Here is a 20,278-nt window from a genome sequence, read left to right as displayed (position 1 = left end):
AAAAATATTTATAGAAAAAATATAAATTATAATAACATAACAATTTACTATTGTATATATTTTTAACAGATTTATAAAGTTTCTTTTTCCCATCTGCTTACAAAAGTTTGATTTCATATCAAACACAAAGCTACAAGTAACCCAAAAAAGAGTAAATTGCATCAAATATCCCTAAACTATAACCTTCATTTTAAATTGGTCTCTAAACTTCAAAACATTCTAATTACATCCCTAAGATATCGATGTTATATCAATCATATCCTTCCATTATTAAAACCGTTAATTTACCCATTAAATGACACGTAAAATCTTACGTGACATGATTTAAAATAAATTTTTTTTAAAAAAAGTAAAAAGTTGTAGCATAACTTTTAAAATTAAAAACTAGAAATAAAATAAAACTAAAAAAGATAGAGAATGAATGATAGTTTTTGTACAAGCTTCGAAAATATAAAAAAAAATCAAGATTTTTAAAATATTTTTTTATGAAAATTTCCATTTTAAATCATGTTACTGAATAAAGGATTTTCGTAATGAAAGGCCTTATTGATATAACATCAATAATCTAAGGATGTAATTAGAATGTTTTAAAGTTTGAGAACCAATTTAAAATGAGGGTTCATAATTTGGAGATGTTTAGTACCATTAACAAAAAAAAAACCATTTCACATATAAATATAAATAGTTTAATTAATAATCCAACAAATGCCAAAAAAAGTTAGAAACCTTGAAGGGTACAAATGACCATTCTGGTCCAAACCAGTAATAATGTGAAGACTCTAAACTACTTCACATTAAAAAAAACCAAAAAGGGACTTAACACAGAGCCTTGCTATTAAAAATGACAAACTGATCTATCATTTACAACACCTGAAAGGAATTTACAACACCACTTTCAAAAAAACACCTAAAGTGATGTTTTACATCCATTCAGAGACCCTTTATTTCCCTGTTATTTCCATACATACATACATACATACATACATACACTATATCATATATATGAAGGTGACATATAATGGCTGGTATGACAGACAAAGCCATTGATGAACTCTACTTGAAGAAATGAATCTCCGATTTCTTCCATTTAGCTAAACGTAATAAGAAAGCTAATACCTCGGATGGATCACGTAACGAGAACCAAGCTATGGTGTCTTTTGGTATGGATGAAACTATTATGGGAAATCCTTCCCTTCTACTTGCTATTACCTGCAACACAAGTAACAGAAAAAGTATTCATACATAGAAAAGGAAATACTAATATGTATGTATGTATGTATGTATGTATGTATGTATGTATGCACCTTGAATGCATCTTCATCGGTACGATCATCTCCGATATATAAAGGTAGAACATCTTTAGCATTACTGAATCCCAATGTATCGAGCAAATAATTCAGGGCGTCGCCTTTGTTCCATTCTATCGATGGCCGGACTTCTAAAACCTATGATACAATGAACATTTAAGGTTTATGCCAACGATCGCCAAACAAAAATGGAACGTTTCGGTTTCCTACCATTTTACCCTCGGTGAGACGAATGTTGGGGCGGTTTCCGACCAGAGATTGCACTTTCTCCTTCAACATTTCGTGGTCCTATACATGGACATTCGAATTTAAGTGATGAAAAAACTACATAACGTATTCCGGGTCGGAGTTATATTCGAAAATTTATTCACCTTTGGTGGAACTTGACGATAATGTACAGAGATACAAAACTTGTTATCTTCAATCCTAGCACCTTGTATTTCTCTAATGGTGTCTTCCAATTCTATGGACATCTGTAATAAACAAATTAACTTTTGCACCATTAATTGAAAAGCTTGAATGTAAAAGAGAGAGAATTTATTAATTTACCTCTTGAATTGCAGGTAAAAATAATTTTGCAGGTTGAAATGCACCTTCATTCCCCTGTAGAACCCCAAAAAAAATTTAAAATTTACTAAAAATTTTGATTTTTAAAACCCACATTTTGGTAACTTTAAAGAAAGGAAACAGACCTTTTTATCACAGGCCTTCACTGCTCTAGGTGGTGCCATTATATCCAAACCATGGCTCCCAGCATAATATACATTACTTAACTGTACAAATTCTTTAACCTGGATCAAACACCGATGCCTCGTTATACAAGAAAACAACTCGATTCGGCTAAGTTGATTGGTTAATTTTTTGTTTTACCCTTTCTCGTCTACGACCGCTGATTATCGACGTCGGAAAATGCTTTGCAACTTCACGCACCGCCATACGCATCTGACATTCAGAAATCATTAAACACATGAAGATTTATGTGAATCCAGGGCAATATTGATATTAAAGGGTACCTCAGCAGACATGAATGCCTTGTCGGGGTCATCAACGATGGGGGACAAGGTGCCGTCGTAATCTAAAAACACGACCACCTTTTTCCCTTTCGCTTCTTTCGTTATCGAATCGAACATGTTCAATGCAGAAGGATGTTTCTCCTAATAAAATAAAACACAAACAACCATATACACGCGAATAAGAACATGGCATGCAATGTAAAGTTCAATAAAAGATTATAGGACATATATTTACCAGCCATGAAGCATAGCCTGGAACATCATCAGGTATCAAAGAGCCGCCGTTGGTTCCGCCATTGTTGTCGTCGTCGTTGTTCGGACAGGAAAAAGGTTTCACTTTTTTCGGCTTGTTAGAATGTGTTATTTGGAATCCCATTGTGTGGTTAAACTTTGTCAACTTTCTCATCATCATCTAATTAATTATATATAGAGAGAGAAAAAACAGAGACCATTAATAAAAGAACAAACGGTTTAATCTAATTAAGAAAAAAGATAATAGCTAAAAAAAATCATATCTAAAAAAACTAAGATTATATGCCCAAATATTCAAACTTTTATTTTCCCAAAGCATAATTTATCTAAAAATGAGAGTTTAATTAGTAAATATTATCATTAAAAGAAATATTTTTTATTTTGACTTAAAAAGAAAACTTTATGTATCAAAAGAAAAAGGGAAAACCTTAAATTTATTCCCATTATTAAATCACTCGATCGCTATATATGGGAAAAAGAAAATACTATATAAGAACCAAAAATTTGGGGGGACAAAAAGGAAACAAAATATTCAAATTATCAAAAAGAAAAACTTTCTTAAAAACCCTAAATACATAATGGGTCTAACGAGAATTAAAAAATGGTCCAAGACCAATGGGTCTCACAGTAGAGAATTTGATTAAGGAAACCCTTTTGAACCCAAACCCTAACTAAAATATTTAAAGATTTTAAAACTATTTATGCCATAAATTATATAAAAATTAAAATCATTCTCAAAATAATATTTATTGCTTTATACTTTTGATAACTTTATAATTGAATTAAAGTTTAGTTTCTAAATTATATAGTCAAAATCTTAAATATAATATAACTTTATTAAATTAAATTAAAAGATTTTTCAAGATTTCAATAAAATTGCTACCAAACTTTGAAATGCAAATATATATACATATATCTAATTATTTCTCCCTAGCCCACTCTTATGGAAAAGGCTATATAAAAATTTAACGTGTGTTGTTATAATGAAAAAAACAATATAATGGCAATGGGGGGCTTTCGCTTTCACAAAGGGAATTATGGTGTTTCTAACAAAGGTCCCTGTCGAATTGAAAACAAGAAGAAAACAAAAAGACAAAATGGGTTTTAAGATTTTTTATCAGATAAGTTAGATTTGATGAGTCGACAACACTAGACATGGCATGTATCCTGCCTGCAATCAAACTACTGTGGCTTTTGTCTCACTACGGTTTAACCATCACTGCTGATTCAGCCGATACCGACATCTGCTACTACAAGTTCAAACCAACAAAGGGTGAGTTTGGATGGGCAGTGCGTTTAGCTGCGGTTAGTGTAAAAACAGCGGTGGCGGTGAGATTAGATACTGTAGCGATACTGTAGCGTGAGATAAAAAGTAAGTTAAACGCACCACACCACAGTCAATCGCCCATCCAAACGAAGCCAAAAACACGAGTAAATTTGCTCTCTTTTTAATTACCTTCTACTCGAATTAATTTATATATGATTTTTCAAAAATATAAATATTTATATGTTACACTCACTTTAAAAGCTATCATGCACCACTTGTAAATCATTCTATAATTTGCTATGAAAGCGGTCCCTTTCCTCTCATTATCATCTCCTTGGTCCCCATCTCCTAGTACTAATCATGTACCAATTGTAAACTATTCTATGGTCCTTCACTCTTTTTCACTTTGTTTATATCAAATATTTAAAAGTTGGTACAAGTATCCTTTATGTTCGTTTTGTGATTCACAGAGGTTAAGTTTTTTAGGGTTCATAGCTACTCGTCTCAATAATATTGTTTTTAAAGTTTAAATCCAAATTCTCTTTTAAGAGTACACTCAAACCTATTATATAAAGAGTAAATTACACTCAATATCACGAAATTATTATTATGTTTATGTTTTAATCATTCAACTTCAAAAAGTTACAAAATAGTCACTAAACTATTCGAAAGTTTTCATTTAAGTTACCAAGTTCTTAAAATCATTATTATATGGAATTTTCTGTTCCCATCGTCTACTCCAATTGAAATTTCTCCTCCCCTTTTTATTCTACAGTTCAATTTATTTTTCATAAAACAGCTTTAAGCATCACGAAATTACAAACCAAAATTTAAACAAATTTATTCTTTGATCTCTGACATTGACTAATAAATCGACTTGGATCTAAGACATGTCTTTTTACTTGTTGATAGGTACTAATCCTGATCATTAAATTATCGCTTAAAATTTACTAACTAAATTTAATAAAAAAAATTTAATAACCCAAAAACTTAAATAAAAAGTATCAAATTTTTTTTCCTGATTTTTTGAAAAGTGCAGTTCACCCATATATAAAATATATTCATTTTTTGTTATTGATTAATAAAACTGGGTTGTCAGAGTCGTCGTGCAGCTCCGACTAACTCCCCCAATAAACAAAAAGCTCCTTAACATGGCACGTTCACAGAAGACACGTGGATCCAATGCATACATGAATTGACATCTTATTATTTTTATTAATTTTATATATAGCTAAGGTGACTTTTTTGAACCTATACCAAGTGTGTGAACAGAGGAAATAACATGAAACATAATAATTTAATTTGTACGAAAGACAGGCAGATTTCACGTGTCCGTGAGGTAACCGGCTTATTGACTCACACCGGCACATATTTGGAGTTTAAGGCCGACACGTCCAAGTAGATTTAGTTTAGGGAAGCCTAATTAAAAATTAAGTAAACTCCACTATTAAACTATTAGTAAATTTATATTTTAGTTATTCAATTTTTAAAAATTATAAAATAATTACTAAGTTATTCGAAAAGTTTTCATTTAAGTCGTTAGATTGTTAATTTTTTCTTTTTAAAGTCTAGTTAGTGAACTCCAAATAACGATTCGACAATCAGTACAATGGATCAATACACGTTGACAAGTAGAAGAATGTACTTTAGATCCAAATCGATCTGATGGTCAGTGTTGGAGATTGGAAAAAAATTTCGATTTTGGTTCGTAGATTCATGGCGTTCAAAACTGTTTCATGGAAAAAAAAATTAAACTGTAGAAGAGAATATCAATGAGAGCTTTCAATTGGTGCAAATGATGCAAATTGAGAAGGTCGTACAACAACGGTTTTAACAACTTAATGACTTAAATGAAAACTTTTGAATAGTTCAATGATCATTTAGTAACTTTTTTGAAGTTGAGTGACCAAAACATGAACTTACTAATAGCTTAATATCCTTAGGTGTAATTTACCCTTAAAAAATTGAGAAAGAAAAAAAAAGTCAAATATAAAAATTAGCCCTCAAATAATATCAATTTCTTCACTTAAGTACTTAAATTATTAATTCCGTCTCATTTAACCCAAAACATAACACCAACCGATACAAATGCAATAGACGAATAAAATAATAATTTAAGTACCACACCTAAATGAAATACAACATAATTTGAGGTCAATTTTAAGAAAAAAAAGAAGTCTTGAGGAAGCAGACAACAGGGAAAAGGATGAGAAATATGGGTCCAAAGAAACTGCCTGGAACTGAAGTTTGAATGATTAACTATTATTTTATTAACTTGGTATATATATATATGTATAGACGGGTGCATGGCCATGGTAGTGACACATTAGCTCACTTTATGACTTGTGTTTCAAGTAAATTATCTCATTCACTTACCTACTTATTTATATGCATGGTCTTAGACCACCTAAATCACCATCAATTTGGTCGGATGGTAGCATCAAAATTATTTTTTAACATTTCAATCCCTCAAACCTAATGAAATAAAAAAATATATAATATCACCATCAAATTACAAATTAGATTTCACTATACCACTTTGACACTCGTTTTTAATTCTTACCCCTTTTTTATGTTTGACTAAAAAAAATCAAAATAGCAGAGTTTTTTAAAACATTTACTTAAATTGGGCATGAAAAAGTTTTATTTATTTATTGTTCATGTGAACATGCATAGAAAAGAGAGAATTATGCATGAGATTTTTCAAAAACCCATATGGGTCAATAAGAATAAGTAATATTTTCTATTTCATTGCTTTTCTTTTTCTTTTTTTTTTTTTACTTTGGAGTGATTTAAGGAGAAAAATAAAGAATTACATGGTAAACAAGGGTCTCATTTTGAAAAATAAATCTAAATTAAGTAAACTCTCAGAATGATTTCATATATTTTTATATTGATACTAATATAATTTTTTATTTAAAATTTTAGTTAAAAAAGATGGAATATGTTATTACACAAGGTTAAATCTTTTTTGAATTTTTCGATGTGTGTAGAAATAGAGACAAAATAAAGGGTCGCTTTACTATCGGAACATACCACTAACCGTTTTTCCGGTATAAGTCGTTTATTTGAAAAGTGCCTTTGTGTGGGCCGTGGCATTTACCGCCTACCCTTTTTGCCTTTACCCCACCCCCAATTTTTTTTTATATAAAATTACGAGAACCTTTTAAAACTAGTCGGTGGAACCTACAATCTCAACCCTCCACGTGGCAAATATTAGTTTTTAATCACCACGTGTCGATCTCTTCTACACCAGATTAAAAAACCCTTGTGGTCGAGCCTGGTTTCGGAGTTATGGTTTTGGGTCCTACAACAGACACGCGTACGGCTCAAATCAGTTCGTTTTCATTCTTTGACTTGGAAAAAAGGAGAATTTTACGAATTTGTACTTTAGAAACTAAAAACCGCGACCTACACGGCGCGTGAGAAGCAAACACAGGAAATAAAACGCGCTAATCAATCTCGTGCGTAACAGGGGAATCCTAAGGAGGTGTTTCAATACCAAGAAACGAACACTAACCGTTCTTTTTTTAATTTTCGGCTAAATTGTTCTTAAATTTTATTACTTTGAACGTTAAAAGAAAAAACACTTCAATGCTAAAAGTCAAAATAACGAACAAAAAAAAGCATTGCAATATAAACATATTATATGCAGAGAAAAATAGGAATTTAAAAAACGAAGAAAATGCTTACCAAAAGCTGAGCTGTATTTTTTCTCGAGAAAATTGTGTGAAAACCTGGGAATGAACGAAGCAGGAAAATGAGAAGAGGAAAGTGTGTGTGTGTGTGTGTGTGGTGTGGTGAAGTTAAATAAGGGGCAAAAGGAAATAAAGGAAAAGAGGTGGAAGGGGGACCGAAGAAGGGTTTTAATTTATAGAAAAAAGGAGAGAGAAGGGTTTAAGGGAAACTTCATTTTTAAATTATTTTCTTTTTTGGAAGTTTGCAAAAAGGTCAGGTAATTTACTCCTTCCACCATTAAAACTTCCTAGAATTTTACCATATTTGATGTTTTCTGGGGTCGCTTCCGTTTCACCAATTTTTTAAATTTTTGTTAATTATGCCTCAATTTATAATTTTTTTAACTTTGATATTTTAGTCTTTCACCGAATTTTAAATTTCATTCTTTTCAGAATATTATGTTTTAGATATATTTTTACATGTTTAATATTTTATTATTTCCACGTACGGCAAACCAAAAAATTAAATGATTTTACTTAATTGTGCTGAAATTTTTAAAATTCGAAAAGTGAAGGAACTAAAAATGATCAATTTAGGGAACAGAGATTCTATTTTCAACTTCTACGTAGCATGAGGTTAATAGTAGAATTTAGCTTAACAAATTTAACTGTTATTGTATGAGTATGGATTAGGATCTCAAATTTTGAAAAATATAAAGACTCAATTAACGTGTAGACTCTAAATCCTAACGGTAGAATTTGACCTTTCGGTTTAATTTTGAATTTCACCCATCTATTTTATGAAGATGGAGAAGATAATCCTTTTATTTTGATTTATCAAAATTCAACTCTCATTATTTTCGTTAATTTATAGGTCAACAATTTGTCTATATGATTTAACAATGTTTTCTAATTAGATTAAGTTTTTAATTTTTTATTTTGGTAAATAAAAGGGATGGCATTGGAAATGAGACATTTTCTAAACTCTAATCTACAATAACTTATTTTAGTAATATTTGGAGTACGGCATATTTACTATATAAGTGAAAAAAAAGACATGTAAAAATATATTTCATAAAAAAATATAAATATTAGATGAACTTTTTTGAAATGGTAAACCATAGTGCTTTAAATTCAAGGCATTCTATAGTTTTTTTATGGGAAGATTAAAAAATTAAAAAGAAGTATCATAATAATATTTATTATTTGCTTTGTAAAAATGGAGGTTTTTAGTCATTTTTAATTGAATTTGTGTCAGGTTAATTTGCTAGATGTAATATAGACAAAACTATATTTAAACAATAACATTTAGGTTTAGTTAGCTTCTTTTTATTTGGTTCAATTGTGATTTAAATAATATTGAATTTATTTGATTTGATTTGATTTTCATTTTTTTTTATCAAAACTAAATTCTATTATTTATTTATTTAAATATTCAATTTTTGTAATACTTGTTAAGTAAACAAAATAAAATATATATTTATATTTACATTGATTTAAATTATTTAATTTAGTTGGTGTTGAAAGTTAATTCATTATTTATGAAAAATCTGATCATGTCATTTATTTTTTTATATAATATTCTTATTAAGATTTTTTTAACATTAATCTTATTATAAGTTCTGATCATATCAGCTCTTTGTGAGACAATGTCTAGAACTACCTATAACCCCTCTCGAATCAATAAATAGGAGGAAAATGCGTTTTAGCGCACTCGAATCCACATCCTCATGCATCAGCAACAATGTCCATACCAATCAAGTTATGAACTTCTCTAAAAGTATACATAAATATTTAATTAACTAAAAGGTTTATGTGAAAGATTTAGAAAAATTGACCCTAAGACACTTCTCTAACAACACTACCCACTTGAATTAACCATTTAAGTATTTTGACTAACAAAACTACCTAATCAAATAACTTTTCAACATTGAAAAATATTATACTTTTCAAAGTATGATATATGTATATAAATATAAAATTCATATTCAAGATTTAATATTTTTATTATAATACTTTTGACTTAGTTTAATATCTTGAGTCAAAAACACCAACTCAATTAATTTTTAAAATTATAACTAAAAATAAATTAAATTATTTATGATTTTTAAATTTTATAATATCACTAAAAATAATCATTTAATTAAAAACTCTTCTTATTTTAGGTTTTAATTTAGCTATATAATTGTTTTTAAAAATAATTAAAAAATTACGAGCTATGAATTATAGTACCGTACAAAAATCATTTTTTCATTCTTTACGAAAATCAATTAATAAAATTATGAAATTTTAATATAATTCAATTTTAACGATATTCAGTTTGATTTCAAAAAAAAATTCAAAGGCAAGTGTTATTAGATTATAACACAATTATAATATTTGTGAAAATAATTTATGTAATAAATATATTTTATAAAAAATATACGTAAAATAAATTAAATTTTGATTAAAATGATAAAATTAATATATTTAAAATTATGGTGCCTTTAATTTAAATTTTATGTATTTTTAAAATTTTCATATAAAAATATAAAAAAATCTCTTATAGTATTTTTTTACATAGAAAATAGAATTGGTTATTGATAATTAATCAATTGAATTGAGACTTGATTAATAAGTAATATTAACTCACTCGAATACTTTATGTAGAATTAGGGTTAAATAACTTTTTGAGGCATGAACTTGACAACAACTTTCACATTGGGGTTTAAACCTTTCATAAGTTATAATAGAAGTGTCTCTTTATTTTAATGAGTTGTTCTCATATTGATGCTTTTAAATATATTTTCATTCAAGATCCTCACTTTTCCATAATAGTGAAATGTTCTACGTATATTATCGTTGTCGACAACAATTTTCTTTTGTTAACTCCATCATATTTAGTTATGACATAACTGATTGGGATATCCTATTATATCCATAATTTTAGGTACTTGAATCTCTTTTGGGATTTTATCAAAAGTTATATTTTGGGTCTCTTCATAAGCATGTGACCATCTTCATTTCTTTCTCCTTTCTTTCAAGAATTTTTCGTTTTATGGAATCAATTTGTTTACCATGCTTCTAGCATGCTCAAGACTTATTTTTGTCACATTGTTCTTTTGGGACATATACTTATTTGAAGCATTTTAGTTGGTATATGTATCAGCTAGCATATGTAATATCTAAATGTCATCACTAAACATGTCTGGCAAATAATTTTATCCTTCAAACTTTGTGTATATAATATTAGTGAGGATCACAACAAGTGGTATCATAATTATTTAACCAACTTGTCTCCCCTTAATACTAAGAAAATTTGCAACATGACAATGCTTTTTCAAAATTATAAACATATCTCCTTTCAACTTTTAACATCTAATAAAAATTCTAAATTTTCTCAACTTCATACTTGATGATTATCTTAGTGCGTTATGGTGGAACATAAAATAGATATTCTACATCCAAATATTCTCAGATGAAATCTATTAGTTTATAAATGAAAGTCAATTCCCACGAGACTAATATTTCTTACATGTTGGCTTGATACAAATAAAATTACATGCTTATTGTAAAGCTATTCTTATATTAATGGTTAAACAATTAAATAGAGGCATAGTTTTGCTAACCATTAAGCATAACATATATAGGCAAGACAACTTAATATTATCACAGCTAAAACTATGGAAATCAAATTTGGGATATAATGAATCAACGTTGTTAATTAGCACAAATTGCATACTATAGAGATTGTACATAGTCAAATTATTTCAAGAAATAATATCGCAAACTTCAGGTTACACACATGTGATACATAAGCTCATATATTATTTGGTTATCATCTAAAAATGTAACTGACCTCTAACTTTAGCTGGTGTTAGTTCAATTTTTTTCTCCAAAGAACTAGTATTGATGACAATTATTAAAATATAACTTTTAATTCTTCAATAAAATCATATAAATTTCCATCAAATTATTTTGCATTATCATTGGCTCGGGATTGTCTAACCGATCATACTAACATTAAGAACTTCTTTTCACTATCTCATATGTCAATCATATAAGTGTAATGTATTTCTTCGGGGGCATATATAATACAAATACATAAGTGTAATCATTTTATTATATAGCATTAATGAATACTTAATTTATTTGAAATAATATATACTTTTGCACTTCTTTTCAACATGAATGATAAAAAATTTTGATCTTCAAAAACTCTATTATTCATATAAAATTAAAATGAGTAGGTATAAATAAAACATATATTAAACATAACAAATAATAATCATATATGCAAAATGCAACAAAAGCATTTTCTAACCTTCACCTCAATCATGAAACTATTAAGACAGGGTGAATATCTCAAAGTTCATGACAAATAAGTACTTTTACTCCCATTTCGCAATAATCATATATCTTAATTAAAATTAAAATTAAACCAATCAATTCTATTAAAAATAAACCAATAAAAAATAAAACATTTATCTCCACATAAAAATCCCAATAACTAAATGCGCAAAGAATTTTATAATTCATAGAGTTACGGATAAAGAATCATATAAATTGAATTTCTTAATAGAAATCAAATCAAATTTCAAAATAAATTGATTAGACAGATTTAGGTTACCATGGATGAGAAGTAGTGATTATAAGCATCCATTTGTAATGAAGAGAAAGAGATCATCCTCAAGCAAATATCAAGTAGACATTGATTCTAATGATTCTTAAATCAAACAATTAAATTTCAATATTTGGATCCTAATAAAAATTTGACACAAACTAAGAACATATTACTCATCCTTGTATGTATGGTCAACTTTAGCAACATATTGAAAATTTTCATATTTTACCGAAGAATTATCCTCAAATTCATCATTTTGGGATAACGAAATTCGTCTCAATATTGTTTCCCTTTTTTTTTAATGGATGCTTTGATAAAATTTTACTAGATACTTAAACATAAGGCAAGTACATGACCAATGCATTTTCATACCACATTGGTAGCATGAATTTTCAATAACCTTAGAATATTTTGGCCACCATTTTTTTGATTTTCCTTATTATTCTTTTTCTAGTGATTAAAAGTACCACTATTATAACAACCATGGTAACATTTATTAATATGTCTCCAACCACATCCTCAATTAAAACGACAACCGCGACCTCTATATTTTAATTTTTCATAATTGTTATGTATTATTACATTCACTTTAGAGAATGGAACATTTTTCACTAGAGGGCATGAGATCGTTTTAAAATATTTTTTAAAGCCTTTTTCACAATATTGCTGCTGCAGGAGCACATAAAATATTCCAATCACAACAAGCTTCAGAGAGTATTATCATTTTCTAATGGTTAAACCATTCTTTCAAATTATTACGCAATTCAATAGTTAAAAGAATCTTTCGCAATTAAATATTCCACTTTTAATCTTTCATGTAGATAATGTTGGACAAAAACAATAGTTTTTGCTTTATCTATATAAAAATTCAAATTCGTTTATACTTACAAATCATGTGTGGCTTTATTAGAAATAATTTAATAGGCAACATAGTTATCATATCAATGACATGTGTTATGAAAGATATACATATTTAAGTTGTTGGTACTTCAATCTTATTCAAAGTCTTAGGTCATAAACAAGCATACTATAAAATATATAAAATATAAATTCATACTTAAATACGAAGAAAAAAAATGAGTATCTGTTAGAATTGTGTGACCCAAATTCTAAGAGATTGCTTGCAAGTCAAGTTAAACAAAAATATATTTTCTTTCTAGAAGATTTAGTATTTATTAGTATAATATATTTAGCATTTATTAGTATAGTTTATTTGTCTTACTAATTTAGCCTATAAATAGGCTCCTTTACAATCTTAGAATTAAAGAGACACCCATTAGGTTAGAACTCATAACACATTCAGAGAATTTTGTGTTTACGTTTGAGGATTCTTTGTTTTTCGGGTTTTCGGGGTTTAGTTTTTATCTCCATCTTTTGTACTCTTCATTCTTTTGCCATTATAGTAAAATTATCTTTGCCCGTGGTTTTTTTATCCTCTTTTGAGGGGTTTTTCCACGTTAAATTTGTGTGTTCATCTTCTCAATTTCTTCTACTATTTTTACTTGTTCGTTGCTTAATCGGGACGATCCTAACAAGTGGTATCAGAGTTAGTTTAACTTTCATAGATCAGCCCGGTCAGAGATGGCAGCAACAAGGTTTGAAATTGAGAAGTTCGATGGTGAGACAAATTTCAATCTGTGGCAAGTTCGGATGATGGCAATTCTAGTTCAAAATGGCTTGAAAAAGGTTGTTACAGGGAAAAAGCCTGAGAATCTAAATCAAACAGAATGGGAAGAGCTTGATGAAAAGGCCTTGTCTGCAATCCAGTTGTGCCTCGCGAATACAGTATTGCAGGAGGTATTGATGGAGAAGACCTCATTCGCCTTGTGGAAATGTTAGAAACTCTTTATGCGACTAAGTCTCTGGCTAACCGTTTAGTGTTGAAACAACGTCTATTTACGTTTCGCATGAACGAAGGTGAGCTTCTTAAAGATCACATCAGTCAATTCATTACTCTTTTAAATGATTTAAAGAACGTTGAGGTTCATATTGACGATGAAGATCAAGCTATGCTATTATTATGCTCTTTACCCTCTTCATACAAGTCTTTCAGGGAGACCCTGATTTATGGCAGAGACAAACTCTCGTTCGAAGATGTGAAGGGTCATTTGTTGAGTAGAGACAAACTCGACAATGAGTTTGATTTGAATAGCAAAGCAGATAGACAAGCTTCCGTTTTGGTAGCATCAAAGAAACGAGACAAAAGGTGTCGCTATTGCAAAAAGTTAGGTCACGTCAAAGCAGATTGTTATAAACTGCGAAATAAAAGAGCTGCTGAGAGTAATGAGGAAGATGTAGCTGGTGCTAATTTGGTCGATGAAGGCGGTGATGATTTCTTGTTAGTGTCAACGAGCGATAACTCCAAGCTTACGTCTGAGTGGATCCTAGATTCAGGATGTTCTTTCCATATGTGTCCCAATAGAGAATGGTTCTCCACATACAGTTCAGTTGAAGCTGGAGTTGTGCACATGGGAAACGATTCATCTAGTAAAATAATTGGTATTGGTACTGTTAAAATTAGGATACATGATGGGACGATTAGGACACTCTCAGATGTCAGGTATGTACCTGATTTACGAAAGAATCTCATCTCCTTGAGTATTTTAGACTTGAAAGGATGCAGAATCAACATCGAGTCGAGCGACATTAAAGTATCTCGTAGAGCTCTCGTTTTGTTAAAAGGTAAAAGAACCGGCAGTCTTTATATTCTGGAAGGTTCTACAGTGACCGGTGAAATCGGACGTCCCTCGTCCGTTACGGAGTCAAAGTCAACTCATTTGAAGCGGAGGCAACTTGGTCATAGGAGGGAAAAAGGTATGACCGTTTCGTTGAAGAGAGGTTCTCTTTTGGATGCAGGTTTTGAAAAGTTAGGGCATTGTATTCGTGAAAATCAGACCCGGGTTAGTTTTGATTTGGCAGTGCACAAGTCGAAGGCTAGAAGTCTTCCAACTTCTAAGCATAGATTCGACTCAGTTAATTCCCTGCATAGTTCAAGATAGGCCCGTGGCGGGTTTTGGCAAAGATGGCATTGAAAGAATTTGTGTCAAGGTGGAGATTGTTAGAATTGTGTGACCCAAATTCTAAGAGATTGCTTGCAAGTCAAGTTAAACAAAAATATATTTTCTTTCTAGAAGATTTAGTATTTATTAGTATAATATATTTAGCATTTATTAGTATAGTTTATTTGACTTACTAATTTAGCCTATAAATAGGCTCCTTTACAATCTTAGAATTAAAGAGACACCCATTAGATTAGAACTCATAACACATTCAGAGAATTTTGTGTTTACGTTTGAGGGTTCTTTGTTTTTCGGGTTTTCGGGGTTTAGTTTTTATCTCCATCTTTTGTACTCTTCATTCTTTTGCCATTATAGTAAAATTATCTTTGCCCGTGGTTTTTTTATCCTCTTTTGAGGGGTTTTTCCACGTTAAATTTGTGTGTTCATCTTCTCAATTTCTTCTACTATTTTTACTTGTTCGTTGCTTAATTGGGACGATCCTAACAGTATCATTTTTAACCCCTTTTTTTTTCATTAAGAATATTGAAATATTAAAATCTTTCAAGCATGCATAGAAAATTACATACCTTAGAATTGTTACTTCAACAAGAATATTATACATCTAAATTACTTATTTTTCAACGGAATATTAAATAACCCGATTAATTATAATCAACATCCATTTAATAATATTCATAATTTTGTGTTGTCGAAATTAAATTACCCATTAAATTATTTGGAAGTATGAATAGAGTTGGAGACAACATTTACATTATTGATAGAATCATTGTATGTTCCTTCTTCCAAGTAAATCATTGGCACTATATAATGATAACAATAATTATATCATATACCATATATATTTATATTTTAAGGTCGTTAAGTTTTTAATTTGTTTAATAATAATAAAGTAAGTAAACATTCGTGAAGGGAAAATTGCAACATAAACCCCCTCCACTTTTCTATATAATTTTAAATGGTATTTTGTGAATTATATTTTTATAATAAGTCATTTTATTTTACTTATAGTTAATAGTTCAACTTACAATTTGATATATTAAGTTATTGTAAATTTTAAAAGGGTTTAAAAAATTCTTTTGAAGTTTATCACTACTTTTACAAATTAAATATACTATTAAAATTGAAATAGATACTTAAAGATTCAAATAATGCTACAATAAATTATTTAGTTGTCACAATATTTAAATTTAATTAAAAATTTATATCCACTAATTAATAATTAAAATTAAGTTTAAAACGGGCAAATTACACATAAAAGTCCATTTTTTTTAAAATTTATCGAAATGGGCCGATATTTTATTATTTACCGGAATGGGCCATTTTCCCCGAAATCGCGTCCACGTCAGCGCGATTACTTACGTGGCAACAAATCGCGCTTACGTGGACGCGATTTGCGCCGCACGTGAACAGTACCCACCGGTCAAAAAATTGACCGTTTATGTTTTTTAGCTTGAAAAACTTTGAAAGGCTATAACTTTTGGCTCGGTTGTCCGATTGAGACGATTTTTTTATTTCAAATAATTTTTCGAGATCTACGCGCTGACAAACATTTGCCGTAGTTTTCGTCGAAAAAGATCCTTTTTTTATTTTTTTGATTTCGAATAACTTTGCCGCAGTTTTCGTCGAAAAAGATCCTTTTTTACCTCTAAATTTTGATTTTTTTCGGTTTAAAATTAAATTTCGAAACATTCAAATCATTATTTTCCTTATTTATTTGAAGTAAACACCGGATTTTTTTTTACAGAATTGTTGTATTATTTTTTCTGATTTGACACGTGTATGGAATAGGTCCGATAAATCGTTAGAACGTAAGTAATATAATTAAGAGAATAACAGTATTTTTATAATATGTCAATTAATTAGTTTAGCTTAGTTGGTTAAAATGCTTGTTCTTTTCCTTAGTACCTTAGTTCAAATCTTGTTGATAATAATTTTGAATCTTTTTTGTACTTGTTGCATTTATTTTTTTAATCAATTAACTCTTCAATATTACATTAATATATATTATTAGTACAATAGTATAGACGGATTGACAATTTGAGCTACAATATTATGAATATTAACTAAAATACATAATTTGACCTACATATTACAGTAATACATATTAGGGAAAAATATCAAAAAAAGCCCTATTTTTTAAAAATTTACCGAAATGGGCCCAATATTTTATTATTTACCGGAATGGGTTATTTTCCCCGAAATCGCGTCTACATCAGCGCGATGTGTCAGCAAATCCCGTCCTTATAGGCGCGATTTGTGTCCACGTAAGCAAAGCGCTCTGACGTGGACGCGATTTACTGACACGTCCCCTGACATCGCGCTGACGTGGACGCGATTTCGGGGAAAATGGCCCATTCCGGTAAATAATAAAATACCGGGCCCATTTCGGTAAATTTTAAAAAAATAGGACTTTTTTTGGTATTTTGCCCGTTTAAAACTATATAAAAATAAAAATTTTCACAATCTAATATTATAATATTTATATTTTAAAAATAATTTTTAATTTTTAATTATTTAAATTCAATCTAATATTAATTATCATATTTTTAAAATTAAACTTATATATTATTATATTTTAATTTCATAACCATATTATTAACGAAATGTTACAACATTTATGAAAATTTTAATAAATAATTAAATGTAATTTAATTAATATAGATAAAGAAAACTAATGATATTATAATATACTAACCACATTAATAAAATTTTAATTATGTTGAAGAGTGAAGTCAGAAAATTTCTTTGAGTGTGACCAAATTTGAATTATGATTTTTTTTAGAAAGCTAAAATGAAAATTTATTATTATATTAATGTAAAATTTTACAAAATGTTAAAGATTAAACTATACTCTTTTTATTTTTGGATAAAATAAAATTGAATCTTAAATTTTTAAGGATTAAAATGTAATTTTATCATTAAATTGACATAAAATTATTATTTTTTGAAAATTTTATAAAATTTAGAAGAATCTTTCCATTTGAGAGAGGGGAGGCCTTACCTCCTAGGTAGACCTGTCCATGGGCCGAGCGGCCCGGCTCGGCCCGGTCTGACGGCCCGCCCGAAATATAGGAGGGTTCGGGTAAAAATATAGGCCCGAAATATTAGCTTGGACAAAAAAACGAGGCCCGTTTAAAAAATAGGCCGGGCTCGGGCTCAACTTTTTAGCCTAGGCCCGGCCCGAATATAATAAATATATATTTTTTTATTTTTAAAATACTTTAAAAATATATTTTTTAATTTTTTATTTTTAAAATATTTTTTTGTGTTTATTAAAAATTGGGCCGGGCCGGGCTCGGGCTTATTATTTTATCCCCGAGTAGGGTCTGGGCAAAATTTCAGGCCCACATTTCAGGCCGGGCCGGGCTCGGGCCTAAGATTCGGGCCAAAAAAATTTTTCCCGGCCCGGCCCATCCCATGGACAGGTCTACTCCTAGGGTTGCTTGCGCTATTGTTGACAATACTTAGGCTTCCTTTGGATTCGTGTTCAGCGTGAGTTTTATATGGAAAATTGTGCAATCACAACCCAATATTACCTTTGAATGAGAAGCCTGCATTGCAGTGAAAGAGGTGTAATCACACCACACCCTAAAAATCTCACTAGTCTATTTTTACCCAATTGAAATTTTAAAGCTGCGTTTGCAGCATTTTATCATTTTTTGTCCTTCCTAATAAATTCTATAAAACAAAGGAATCATAATAAAATTTATAATATAAAAGTAAATAATTATAAGTAGTTAAATATAAACCTAAAATAAAATATCTAACTATATAAATAAAGTAATACTAAATTGAACAATTATAGCTAAATATATAATTAGCTGTGAAGTATTAAATAAAATAATAAAAATTTGATTTCTTTCTCAAATTTTAATTATCTTTTAATTAAATTATTATTAGACATAAATTTATTTGAAATAATTTTAGTTATTTACTAATCGTGTAAATGTTAAATAATCTATATTTTTTTATTACATATCATTTTAATTTAATGTCCTTAATAGTCATTTTCAATTCTCATCTTACCGTTACAGCTGCGTTTAAATCCAAACACACACTCCACCGTTATTTTTAATCTCACTGCTACAGTATCCAATCTCACCGCCACCGCTACTTTTAAGCTCATTGGAGGTAAACACACCGCTCATCCAAACTAAGCCTTAATCTCTTAAATTTGAGTAATATTGCATGAAATTATACGTGGACTCAATTTAATGTTTATAATAATTGATTTTAATCGGAGTTATTATATCTTAGAATATATATATACACATTAAGTGTATCATAATAGTAGTATTTGACAAGTATTTTATAAGGATATAATAAATTATTAAAAAAAGTGTATGTTTGTCAAATTTTTAAAGTTGTTCATGGAATAAAAACAAATATACCGCCGGTGTACCAAATACTCACCAATATTTAAAATATAAAATTATATTAATATTGATATTGATATATTATAAATAAAAATATTTTTAAAATTATTTCATTTAAGGTTAAAATTTACTATAAGTTCCTGTACTCTTCGTAACTTTGGAATTTAGTCTTTCTACTATTATTTCACAAATTTTAGTCTATATACTTATCAAATATCATTTTTACGTCCAATTGTTAACACCACCTAAAATTCATCTGTCAAATTCACTAGTGGGACATTTAGAAATTAAAAATACCTATCTTGTGGCCATGTAACTAAAATTAACGTTGTAACGAGCCCTAACAATATTAACAATTGAGCTTACATTTTTAAATTTGAAAAGTAATTGGATTAAATTCGGTAAAATAAAAAGAGAGGAGTTAAATTTTAAATATACAAAAGATATAGAGACTTAAAAGGATATTTTAACATTTATATAAATTCAAACCAGACAGCCTCTACGCATGTGAATAGATTCATCCAAAATTAATGTCAACTCAATATTTAAATACAATTTCTTTTTTATTATTTCGATTAATTTATTCAAAGTAATCATAAATGAAAAGATCTAAAAAAGAATATTGTGTTGGTGGAAATTCCATTAATTTGGGCTATAAAAGGAATTTACCCATGAAACTTCCCTTGGTATGATTTTTAACAAGGAAACACCAATTAATAAGGAAAAGAAATTTGGTCTTAAGACTTTCCTTCAATTGTCGGCA

The 20,278-nt window shown here is 29.0% G+C and overlaps 1 protein-coding gene across 1 annotated transcript; it reads right to left on the bottom strand.

The window, feature by feature from the left end:
• Positions 1-670: 670 nt before the first annotated feature.
• LOC107947255 (probable trehalose-phosphate phosphatase D) lies at positions 671-7,677 on the bottom strand. The gene is made up of 10 exons (XM_016881844.2): positions 7,533-7,677; positions 2,556-2,732; positions 2,321-2,461; positions 2,178-2,249; positions 2,000-2,098; positions 1,857-1,910; positions 1,679-1,780; positions 1,518-1,595; positions 1,305-1,445; positions 671-1,209 (listed from the first exon to the last, which is right to left on the bottom strand). The coding sequence occupies exons 2-10, from the start codon at positions 2,730-2,732 to the stop codon at positions 1,054-1,056; spliced, it is 1,020 nt and encodes a 339-aa protein (XP_016737333.1). The 5' UTR covers positions 7,533-7,677; the 3' UTR covers positions 671-1,053.
• Positions 7,678-20,278: the final 12,601 nt, after the last annotated feature.

Source organism: Gossypium hirsutum, chromosome D12, assembly GCF_007990345.1.
Source record: "Gossypium hirsutum isolate 1008001.06 chromosome D12, Gossypium_hirsutum_v2.1, whole genome shotgun sequence".
NCBI lineage: Eukaryota > Viridiplantae > Streptophyta > Magnoliopsida > Malvales > Malvaceae > Gossypium > Gossypium hirsutum.
Note: the sequence above shows the minus strand (reverse complement) of the source record. Positions and strands in the feature narration are given on the sequence as shown.

Bases quoted from the DNA above. Each gene is read 5' to 3' on its own strand.
- LOC107947255 (XM_016881844.2), bottom strand. From the start codon at position 2,732: ATGATGATGAGAAAGTTGACAAAGTTTAACCACACAATGGGATTCCAA. The intron at 2,462-2,555 runs GTAAATATATGT...TTATTTTATTAG, and splicing joins CAGGCTATGCTTCATGGCTG to GAGAAACATCCTTCTGCATT. The intron at 1,446-1,517 runs GTAGGAAACCGA...ATTGTATCATAG, and splicing joins GTCTCACCGAGGGTAAAATG to GTTTTAGAAGTCCGGCCATC.